Genomic DNA, 11,727 nt, shown 5'->3' with positions numbered 1-11,727 from the left:
GTCTGCATTACTACATTCTAACCACTGCACCACCACAGCTCTTTCCTCAACAACCGTTGAGTCCCACTAATATTGTCCATGATATACTAAAACCTGAGGCAACCTCACGAAGGATCAAAGATGGATTCAAGGCAGACAAAATAAAGGACTTCTGCCCCAAATGTATAAATTAGCTTTTTCTTAAGATTGTACTCTTGAGCCATCTTCAACTCTACAAATCTCAGGCAAGCACATTCAGTGCTGACATATGTGAAGGACATAAAATTGGCAAAGGCTGACAAAAGTCAACACTCGAATATGCTCTCAGAATGGCCACCAGCTTGGATCGTTTGAAAATAAATTTTAGACTAGTTTATTGCAGAGCAGGTAATCCACAGCAACTAGCCAAGAGAGCTACAGGTAGTCCTCGACTTACGACTACAATTGAGCCCAAAATTTATATTGCTAAGTGAAACATTTGTTAAGTGAGTTTTGCCCCATTTTACGACTTTTCTTGCCACCGTTAAGTGAATCATGGCAGTTAACAGTAAAACGGTTGTTAAGTGAATCTGGCTCCCGCATTAATTTTGCTTGTCAGAAGGTCGGAAAAGGGGATCACATGACCCCAAGACACTGCAATCCTCATAAATACAAGTCAGTTGCAAACCGTCTGAATTTTGGTCACGTGACCATGGGGATGCTGCAACGGTCATAAGTGTGGAAAACAGCCATAAGTCAGTGCTGTTGTAATTTTAAACAAACTGTTGTAAGACTAGGACTACCTGTATAATAAAAGGAATTTGTCACATAATACCAACTGGTCAAGCAGAAGGATGCTATTAATTTTCCATCCTTCTTTAATTTCTCAGAAGCATCTAGCTGGCCACTGCAGAATACTGGACTCAGAGACTCCTTTGATCCAGCATATCTAAGTCCTTGGGATTTATTTTTTTTCTTACTATATAATCACTCAATTTGGCCTTCCATTTCTGGGCATAAAAAAAAGAGAGCATGCACTGGAGCTGACAGAAACATGTAAACACATCCGTAGGCTTGTCTAACTCCATTGCTGGGAAACTCTATTTCTCTGCTCAAGTTTCTGCAAAGACAACCTGAAAAAGTTACAAGCAAGGGAAATAACATACCTTTTCAAGACTATTGATAACTGCCAGTTGTGCTGCTTTCTTGAGAGTTTTGAACTTAAAGACCGTCTCTGTAAAAATCAGAAAATGAGAGCTCATATTGTAAGTCAGTCTCCACTTATCTGGTACCCTTGAATGTGTTGGATTATAGTCCCCATCATCTGCAGGTAGCAATGTTAGGTTTCCAGGGGATGAACTAATTTACAGCCCAGTATACATGGAAGTGTTAACTGAGGAAAGCTTAGACCAGACATGTCAAACACAAGGCCCGGGGGCCGGATGCGGCCCGCGAAGTGGTTTCATGTGGCCCGCGAAGCCATCCTGGAAACAATGAGGGAACGGCCCCCTCTGCCTTGGCCCTGGCCCAGACTGGCCGGCCGGGAGCCAATGTACAATTTTGTGGTGGCCATCTATGCTGAAACGCATTCAGTCTTAGCTCCATAAGCCCCCCCTCATGCCTGAGAGGAACAGTGAGGCTCCTCCAGTGGACCATGCCTTGGCACTTGCCCCGGTCCCACCCCCTTCTGCCAGATACCCTCAGATCTATCCCACTCCTGCCCAGGCCTCTACAGGCACCCTTGACGCGAACGATGTAGAGCTGGCCACACCCACCCAGTAGGCCACACCCACTCCATCCACGCCCACCCAGTAGGCCGCACCCACCCTGGTCACACCCACCCAGCCCCCTGAGGGCAACCGCAATGCTGATGCGGCCCTCAATAAAATTGAGTTTGACACCCCTGGCTTAGACCATGATAAGCAAAAAAAAAATAGCCATTTGCTTTTATATATGTGGGCTTCCAATTCCAACAGTATCTTTTCCAAACATATAATCAGATCCACCGCTTTAAACTTTAAACTGTCAAGAGCTTCGTTGCATACCTTGTAGTATACGCTTCAATTTAGTACAGTCCACACTGATGTATTGCAATAGCTCAATGTCATGGACATCAGCGTTGTCTTCAGAGCACACTGTCAGTTCCTGCAATCTGCAAAAATAAACATCCTTCTTAAAACAGAGGATAACGCTTGTGTGGTAAAGTGGGGAGGAATATATGAAGTGGCTTTGAATCCGTGAATGCAAAGGAATTAAGGATCACTCTTCAACCTACAGGATTATATTTCGTTGAATATGTGCAGCCAATGCAACAGAGTTAGGGACTAAGGATTTGTCCACTTGGAAATGATTCAATACAGGCAGCCCCCCGTATTGTTAACTCTTGTCTTTAACTTGAGTTTGTATGTGTAAGTCAGAATGTGTACTTAGAAACAAACTGCCTGTTATTAAAAATGGCAAATGCTGTTGTCCTTCTGCGAGCCAACAAACTACTGAAGCCATCCAATGCTTTCAGTAACCGTTAAAAATAGGCTGTATATTAAAAACACACAGCTTCAGCAGCTCCTGAAAGTTTATCACCTTAGAAAGAAGGATGCCAACCACCATTTTTAGTAATATAGGCAGTTCAATTGTATTTAGGGGCTGTCCTTAAATCAGACTTTATTAATCTGGGGACTGATTGTATTTCCTTGTTCTATAAAGATGCTGATCACACACCCCTACTTGAATGGAATTGCTTGTTGATTTGACTCTAAGCCACCCTACCTTAAAACCATTTCTTGATTTAAATCTATTATCGTTTTCATTAGGGTTTTTTCAACCCCACCTATTTTATAAAGCGTGGTGAGAAATTTTACTGTGTCTATTACTCCTGTGTCCTAATGAGAAGGAAGGACTCACTGGAGAAGGGCCTAATGCTGGGAAAGATGGAGGGCAATAGAAGAAGGGGACGACAGAGAATGAGGTGGCTGGATGGAGTCACTGAAGCAGTAGGCATGAGCTTCAATGGACTCCAGAAGATGGTAGAGGACAGGAAGGCCTGGAGGAACGTTGTCCATGGGGTCACGATGGGTCAGACATGACTTCGCAATTAACAACAATTACTCCTGTGTAGGAGATATGTATGTATGCTATGCTCTCCCCCTGCACAGACTATGTGCTGTATAAGAAATATATCAATTACTTCTATTTTTTGACATACAGTGGCACATAGACCAACACTTTGGCCTGTGGCATGGACCCATTACTTTACCATACAATGAAATGTCTGACTCAAACCTTTGTTCTACAAATATGAAGAGAAGACTACACTCAACTAATAGAAATTGTAATGGCATGTAGGAAAGTCCTTGGGAGAGAGGATGAAGGGATGATGCCAAGGGAATGGTCAGATAAAAGGGAGCTTAGCCCACAGCTGCATAGTGGGTAGGGCAAGAAGCTCAGAAGAGACTCTCCCTAACTTCTCAGGATGTAAAGGAGAGGGCAAGAGAATTGTACTTTCAGAATAGCAAGATTCTGTTAAGGTGGCCTTACAATGAAGTAGAATTAGCTCATCTGGTAACGAATCCTATCTGGTTAACCCAGTAAGGCCAACAGCAATACAGTGTTAAGTAAAGATAAAAGTAAAGTTTTCTCCTGCCCAGTTGTGTCTGACTCTAGGGGTGGTGCTCATCTCAGTTTCTTAGCTGAGGGAGCCAGCTTTTCCAAAGACGCTTCTGTCGTCTTGTGGCCAGCATGACTATTCGCCAAGATGCACAGAATGCTGTTACCTTCCCACCAAAGTGGTATGTATTTGTCTCAGGGGCTGCCACAAAGAAGAGGGAGTCAAGCTATTCTCCAAAGCGCCTGAAGGCAGGACAAGAAGCAACGGATGGAAACTAATCAAGGAGAGAAGCAACCTAGAACTAAGGAGAAACTTCCTGACAGTTAGAACAATTAACCAGTGGAACAACCTGCCTCCAGAAGCGGTGAATGCGCCAACACTGGAGGTTTTTAAGAAGAGACTGGACAGCCATTTGTCCAAAATGGTATAGGGTTTCCTGCCTGAGCAGAGGGTTGGACTAGATGACCTCCAAAGTCCCTTCCAACTTTATTATTATTATTATTATTATTATTATTATTATTATTATTATTATTATTATTATTATTATTATTATTATTATTATTATTATTATTATTATTATTTGCATTACATTGTTTTGAACTGCTAGGTTGGCAAGAGCTGGAGCAAGTTAACATCATGCACCGCTCGGGTCTAGAACCCGGGCTGTTGACTTTCCAGCTGACAAGCCCAACATCTTTAAACGCTGAGCCATTGCGTCCCCTACAGTGTTATGTATGCGCTATTAGTTTACATGCAATAAACCCCAAGTCACTACTGAATTTTCCATGAGTACAGTTCCTTGATACTATTCACAGATCCATAATGAAGCCTGCCAAAAAACAAAACTCCCAACCATTCATTCCTTGACCCCAATTCAATTAATTGTATAATTAAATTTACATGTGTCTTCTCTTGCTTGTCTCACTTTCTAAATGACCCGTGTTCTGGCCAGGGAGCTACAAATAACTGAATCAGATATTCTATGTCAGTTGAAAAAAAAAACACAACTGGTTGCCTAAGTCTCAAATCTACAGAGGCATATCTGAAAACAGAAACACTAAGGGAGCTGTTAATTTCATTCAGGCACAAAAAATATTTAATTACTCCTGCCTGACATGGGAGTGTGATGGAAACCCCTCTGCAGATCTTAAAGCAGAAGCATGGTTCTCCAGAGAAGCAACAGCAATATTACACTTGCAGATGGGAGCCAAATGGCCATCTCTTTTAATGTCTAATGTCTATGAGATCACAAATTGAAAGCATCAATTGAAATCAACCCCCCTTCCCAACCAATACAGCTGAGGAAAGAGGATGCCTAATGACATGATTCAAGAAGCATATTTATTTTCCTCTACCCCCCCCTCCTATGAATATAGGGTGACATGATAATAGTGGTCCAATATCTAAGGGGCTGCCACAAAGAAGGGGGAGGGGTGTCAACCTATTTTCCAAAATACCAGAAGGCAAGAGAAGAAACAACGGATGGAAACTAATCAAGGAGAGATCCAACCTACAACTAAGGAGAAATTTCCTGACAATGAATCAGAAGAATTCATCAGACTTGTCTCACTGGAGGTTTTAAGAAGAGTTTGGATGGTTTTCTGACTGAGCAGAGGGCTGGACTAAAAGACCTCCAAGGTCCTTCCAACTCCATTATTCTATCTTCTATCTTCTACCTCCAAAGTCCCTTCCAACTCTGCTATTCTGAATGCAGTGTCATCTATCCTAGACACAAGCCATTGCCATTAAGACATTTAGCATGAAGGGAAAATGCCACTTCCTTCACACCAGATGCATAAAGCAACTCTTTGGAACAGATGTTATGAAAGATCTTCAAAGTTTAGCTGACATAGCCTTTAATCATAGATCTGTCACTGTGATGACTAGGGCCTGAAGCTGTTCCGACCCTGAACATATTTCCACAGAAAAACTTTGCCTAATCTCATGCCATTTGGGTGCACTGGAAACTACATTTCCCAGAATTTTCAGTCAACATGGCCAATTGTGTAGATACAAAATGTGGAAGGAGCTTCCCCACAAGTGGCATCAGTTTTGGATGCATCCAGCCATGAAAGCTTATATTTTAGAGAAAATACTAGTGAGATTGCGTCTCACTATCATATCTAGAACTTAGGATGCCCAGTCAACTCTTCCTTTTTTGCTTTCCTAGGAAAATAGGCATACTCTCAAATAAAGGATTGCCTTGTGATCACCAACCATTTTCATTTCTTTAGGAAGAATATAAGTGTAGAACTATTCTCAGCAGTAGTTTATTTAATATACTGTATTATTAAGTATAAATTTTAGAGGCTGGCAATTTGCCACATAATTTTCAGTTAAGAACAGGCCAATTGGCCCATTTTCTATATTAATAATAGTTTAAATGGAATCCTAGAATGGACAATTTTATTAATACTCTCCCATTCAACACCACTGCTGGTCAAAAAAGATACAAGAAAGCAGTCTTCCTCATATCAGGAAGCTTGTCTGTCAGGATCTTCTAGTTTAACTACGGCGTTCAAATACAGGAAGTTCTTGACTTATGGTCATAATGGAGCCTGAGATTTCCATTATAAGCCACGACTGTTGTTAGTCGAGGCACCCAAAAGAGCCCTGGTGGCGCAGTGGTTAAAATGCAGTACTGCAGGCTAATTCTGATGACTGCCAGCAGTTCGGCAGTTCAATCTCACCAGCTCAAGGTTGACTCAGCCTTCCATCCTTCCGAGTTCAGTAAAATGAGGATCTAGATTGTTGGGGCCAAAGATGCTGACTCTTTAAACTGCTTAGAGAGAGCTAAAAAGCACTGTGAAATGGTATATAAGTTTATTGCTAAGTCTAAGTGCTATTGGTATGACCAAACCTTATTTTGACTTTTTTTGCAGCAGTCGTTTATTCCTAAGGGCAAGTTTGAAGGAGACTTTAAGTATACAGTAGTTTGTCTCCCAGCAGCATTTCCACTTTTATTTTAGAAAGAGAAAACAAATCACACCAAAACTGGGCTGCTGACCATCAGATCTCAATTGTGCAGTCTTGAAATGGGCCATACAAAGCCCAAAGGCTGTCAGTCTTTTTCCAAGGATAGACAGTATGGAACTGAACTGGAACTTAAGCATTGATGGCCTCTATGACAGAAATCAAATCGTGTTAGTGAGCTCTATTATTTTCATTGCTGCACTTTTCAATTCTTTCTACTCATCTTCACGTGTGCCCTTTCAAATGACTAAATTAATGTAAACCTTCACTGATAATTGAAATCCAAGCAAACAGCATACTATAAATAGTTTACAAGGGCAGAGGAGACAAGCTATCTTGGGCAGCAATATTTTGATTCATTCAACAATTTTGTGATCTTATTTGACTACCGAGGATGCCAGCACGACTTCAGTGACATTTTTAAGAGTGACCCAGAGGTAAGAGCTCTTCAAGCACTCACCTGGTAGAGATACGGCTGAACACCGCATTAAAATTGTTGCAGCTGAGAGAAAAGAGAACCCCAGAGGCAGAATTGCGTAGCTCTGTAGCATGTTGATTCCCTTCACGGTAGGTGTGGATGAAATGGCAGATCTCTGGCAACAGCTGCTTGACCAACATTGTCTCATCCAGCCGCATGGTGTCTTTGGGTTGCTGGAAGACAAAAGTTGAGATGGAGTCGCCTTGAGGCATTTCCATAGCTCTGATACTCCAGAGACCAAGGAAGTGTCCTTTACTCATTAGGAATCCAAGTATTTTTCTGAAAGAAAACTACAGAAATGTTCAAAAGCACAGCTGATTAAAACCTCCACCCTTCCAGTTATTTACCTCAACTATGTGTGCTTCTAGGACTCAGTTGGGACTGTCTCTGTTAACCATGTGGTGTAGCCATGTTAACTGCCTTGCCACACACCACAAAAGAGGCTGGAAGATCAATATTTCTCATGCAGGAGGTAAGTGGGTGAAAAATGGAATTGCTACAGAGACAGTTTCTAGAGAGGACTCTAGGAAAAAAAAGGGGTCATTTAAATCCCAGTCAGCTGTTTCACTGACATAATTAATTTATTTGCTTACTTACTAGGGCACAGACTCTACACTGTTTCAATCCAGAAGGATTGATTGGGAGAAATATTTTAGTTTTGCACACATGTCTATGGAGATTTTCAATTATCCAGATCATGTTATCCCAAAGGAGCTGTTTAAAAAGCATCTGGACTTTCTTGGGGTTTTTTTCCCCTTGAAAGGGTTTCGCCAAGCTTCTTGGATGTGAAGCAAAACATTTTCAAGATAAAAAAAAAAAACCCAAGAAAGTCCAGTTGCCTTTTGAACAGCACCTTTAATTGCAAACAGATCTGGAGCTATCTGAAGCTAAATCTAAATTAGGATTAGTTGACTGGTTCAACTGACCTTGTTTCCTTATTCACACAATGTCCTGGCCACATCCGGCATGCACCAATTAAGCATGGTATATGAACAAGGCCACCCTATGTCTGAAATATTGGGAAATATCTTAGCTAATTGTGGAAAAATACAGCACATCAGGATAATTTGCCGCAGGAATTGATGCTGTCTCTTCAGAAACCTTTAAGATGGCTGAGGAAAGCAAAACAAGACTCTTTGATCCTTTTAACACAGCATTTCACTGTAGAGGAAACTGTACATTTCTCTTTTTATCCACATAAGTACTAATTTTCTACAGCAAGTCAGATGGGCTAAAATGGAATCAGCCAGCTTGCAGTTCAACATATTAAGAGACACTCATTCACTGCCTTAGCAGGCTATGTGAACCAAACTACTGCGCCAAGCCAAAACATAGTTAATCTCAGGGCCATAGCATCTTACGTGAAAGCAATAGTGACTTTTGTGAATAGAGTATGTATTTAGGATTAATAATGTGGTATAGGTTTCTAGGAATCCTCAAGACTATGATCTAAAACAGTGGTTCTCAACCTTTTTAATGCCGCGGCCCCAACTGGTCGTAAGTCGAGGACTAAACCGGTCGTAAGTCGAGGACTAAACCGGTTGTAAGTCGAGGACTAAACTGGTCGTAAGTCGAGGACTACCCAACCGGTCGTAAGTCGAGGACTTTCCCTGCCCGGGAGCGCCGCGCATGCGTGGTTCCGCCCCCTGCGCCGGCCGAGGCGTAGCTGGCAAGCGGCAGAGATGGAGCAGGCCGACCACCAGCTGGCCCAGCCCAAGGGCCATGGCACCCGCCGGAAAAGGGGAAAAAAGTTCCAAAGTTACAACATCTGCCCAACCCTGGTCACGTGACTACATTTTTGGGACATGGCACCCAGCTTCTCTTTAAGGCCATTTGCAGTGCCCTGCAGTGCCCTGTAGTCACAAGACCACAATTTACGTTTCTTCCCCCCCCACACACACACACACAGAAACTGGTGTTTACGTTCATTTTCTGGGGGCAGGGGGAAATGCCCCATAGCAAACTTAAATGCTTTAAAAAAAAGATTGTAAAATTGAGTGTGATCATGTGACGATCCACTTTACGACCGTCACAAATTTACAACCTTACTTGCCAGGCTCAATTATGGTTGTATGTCAAGAACTACCTGTAGTCAGTTCAATGCCTATGGCCCCATGCAACCACACAGCTCCAGTTAGCCTTGTATTTATTCACCTTGAATTTGCAGACTAAAATAAGGCTCCTTGGGGTGCCTACCCTACACAGCCAGAGAGTGAGTAAACAGTAAGTAAAGCAAACAAAAGTCTTTTCAGTGGCAACCCCTTCCCAGCAGAACACCCTTCCCAGGGACCCTCAGTTAACGCAAAGCCTGGGCAGAAGACCAGATTTCGCGTGCCCAGATTTTCAAAGTACTTCCTTTTTATGGAAATTTAATGCTTCCCATCAATTCTACTTGCACTTGGTTCTTTTACTGTGGTTTTTTATTTTTTTTTCCCCCTTTGGAAATTCTAGTGTAAATAATTAACTCAAGCCCTGGGGGGGGGAGCCAGCTGGGGGGAGCCAAGTAGAAGCACCGTGGAAAAGTATAATGCAATCAAAGGACTAGAAACGGCATGCTGGATTGCCCTGTTCCTCACAGAAAGGTGCAATTTAGTTTCCCAACACTATTTACAATTACAGGTAGCACCTTTTCTGTCCGGCCTTCTCCCCCTCCCAAATTAAATAGCAACCAAGTCAAAAGAATCGTCAGCAGAAATAAACATCATCCGAAAGAAAAAAAAAATTCTTATTCCAATCCAAGCGGAAATGAGACCAAGTGGTTGGCAATGCAGTTAGCATCATCGGTTTGAGACAAGAGTTGAGATTTCTGAAAAGATCTGTATAGGGCTCCAAATACAAAACAAAAGTACCGTATATACTCGAGTATAGGTCGACCCGAATATAAGCCGAGGGACCGATTTTCCCACAAAGAACTGGGAAAAATTGGTGACCCGCTTATAAGCCGAGGGGGCATTTTGGCTGTTCCTCCCTGGCCGTCTCGGCCTCCCTAGCCGTCGGTGAGCGCCCGTCAGGGCGCAGCGTCGCCAGGCCTCCCCCCTTCGCTCGAGGCGTCTGGCGTTCCCCCTCACGCTTGGCTGCGGCGGCCCGGGATATTCCGTCCCGGCCTCGACACGCAGCGCCGCAGGGAACGGAAGGTAAGGGGGGAGGGCCGTACCTGGAGCATCACAGGCCGGGGCGACGCCGGGAACGAGCTGGGCGGCCGCAGTGGCGGCGGGAACGAGCCGGGCGGCTGCGGCGGCGGCAGGAACACACTGGCCCAGCTCATTGCCGCTGCGGCCGCCGGCGCCGGGCAAGCAGGCGGAGCGCAGCAGCAGGGGAGGGGGAGCGAGCGGCGAGCCNCCGGGCTGGAGCCGTGAAAGCCGGTCCAGCAGAACCGGGCCGCGGAGGCCAAGCCTTGCTTACCAGCAACACTGGAGCTTCTCACGTCGACTGGTAGGTTTTCCGTGCCACTCCGCTCGGACCGCCGGCTTCTTGCTACTGGGCTGTCTCCCTCCGGAACTGTTTCCCCCCCCTCCCGTCTATGTCGACCCCTTAGTTCTTTAGTTGACCCGAGTATAAGCCGAGGGGGGCATTTTTCAGCCCCAAAAATGGGCTGAAAACCTCGGCTTATACTCGAGTATATACGGTACTCAAAAGTTGGGCATTTGCAGCATCATACTATATTTTGGGTGAGTCGCATGGAAGGAAAAGCTGGCAATGGTCCGCAGGAGCGCTTCTGTTTCTTTTTTCCCCTGGGGGTTCAAGGACAGTCAAAGAGCACTGAACTATACCTGGGAAAGGGGAAGGGAAAGAGGAAGGGAAGGGAAAGGGAAAGCAAAAGCGAAGGAAGGGGAATGAGAAGAGAAAGAGAAAGGAAAGGGAAGCAAAAGGGAATAGAGGAAGGGAAAGTGAGGACTCTGTAGACTGTAGGACCGTGGTGGTGAACCTATGGCACGGGTGCCAGAGGCGGCACTCAGAGCCCTCTCTGTGGGCACGCGCGCTGTCGCCCCAGTCCTAGGCCTTCAGCTGGGTTTTATAAAACCTTTTCGCTTTAGGCCTCCGCCGCCGTGTGCAAAAAAAAAAAAAGTTCAATCAATCAGTCAATTTCAACTTCTCGCGGGGAAAAAAAAGATCTTGCAAAGATGGAATTGATTGACTGAACTTTTTAGTCCCACCCAGTCTGCCGTTACCAACGCAGCTACGCCCACCCAGTGGGCCATGCCCACCCAGTGGGCCACGCCCAGCCAATGAGCCACGCCCAGCCAATGGGCCACACCCACCCTGCACTCGACGATGCATAAGTGGGTTTTGGGTTGCAGTTTGGGCACTCAGTCTCTAAAAGGTTCGCCATCACTGCTGTAGGATAAAGTGCAACTCAAAAACCAACTGATAGTGGGGGAAGAGCAGACATGGGCAGATGAGTTGAAAAGTAAAGCACAGCCCATCAAACTTCAGCACTTCTGCAGAGATGCTGACAGCTATGCCCAGCTGCTGGTAAAGCACCCTCCTTCAACCACCATCTCCCAAAAAAGTAACAGACTGAGGGACTGTACAAAGCCAATGCTTCAGCAGCAGGTCAGATCACCATCTGATAGCAAGAGAGGCCAACTAACTTGAAGATGACTAAACAATAGCTCAAGACATGCATTTGGATCAATATAAAAAAGCAGGGGGGAATGACATTGCCATAGGTGTATACTATAGGCCACCCAACCAAAAAGAGGAAATAGATGAA

At 44.4% G+C, this 11,727-nt stretch overlaps 1 protein-coding gene across 1 annotated transcript in view; it reads right to left on the bottom strand.

The window, feature by feature from the left end:
- Positions 1-6,991: 6,991 nt before the first annotated feature.
- Positions 6,992-11,727, bottom strand: part of LOC107301008 (neurofibromin-like) — a gene marked incomplete at its 5' end in the record, with an annotated part of 9,625 nt that continues 4,889 nt past the window's right edge. The window contains one exon of the mRNA XM_015830280.1: positions 6,992-7,186. Within this exon, the coding sequence (XP_015685766.1) occupies positions 6,992-7,186 (195 nt within the window). The remainder of the gene's footprint in view (positions 7,187-11,727) is intronic.

This window comes from Protobothrops mucrosquamatus, unplaced genomic scaffold (genome assembly GCF_001527695.2).
Source record: "Protobothrops mucrosquamatus isolate PMUCROS unplaced genomic scaffold, P.Mucros_1.0 scaffold9545, whole genome shotgun sequence".
NCBI lineage: Eukaryota > Metazoa > Chordata > Lepidosauria > Squamata > Viperidae > Protobothrops > Protobothrops mucrosquamatus.
Note: the sequence above shows the minus strand (reverse complement) of the source record. Positions and strands in the feature narration are given on the sequence as shown.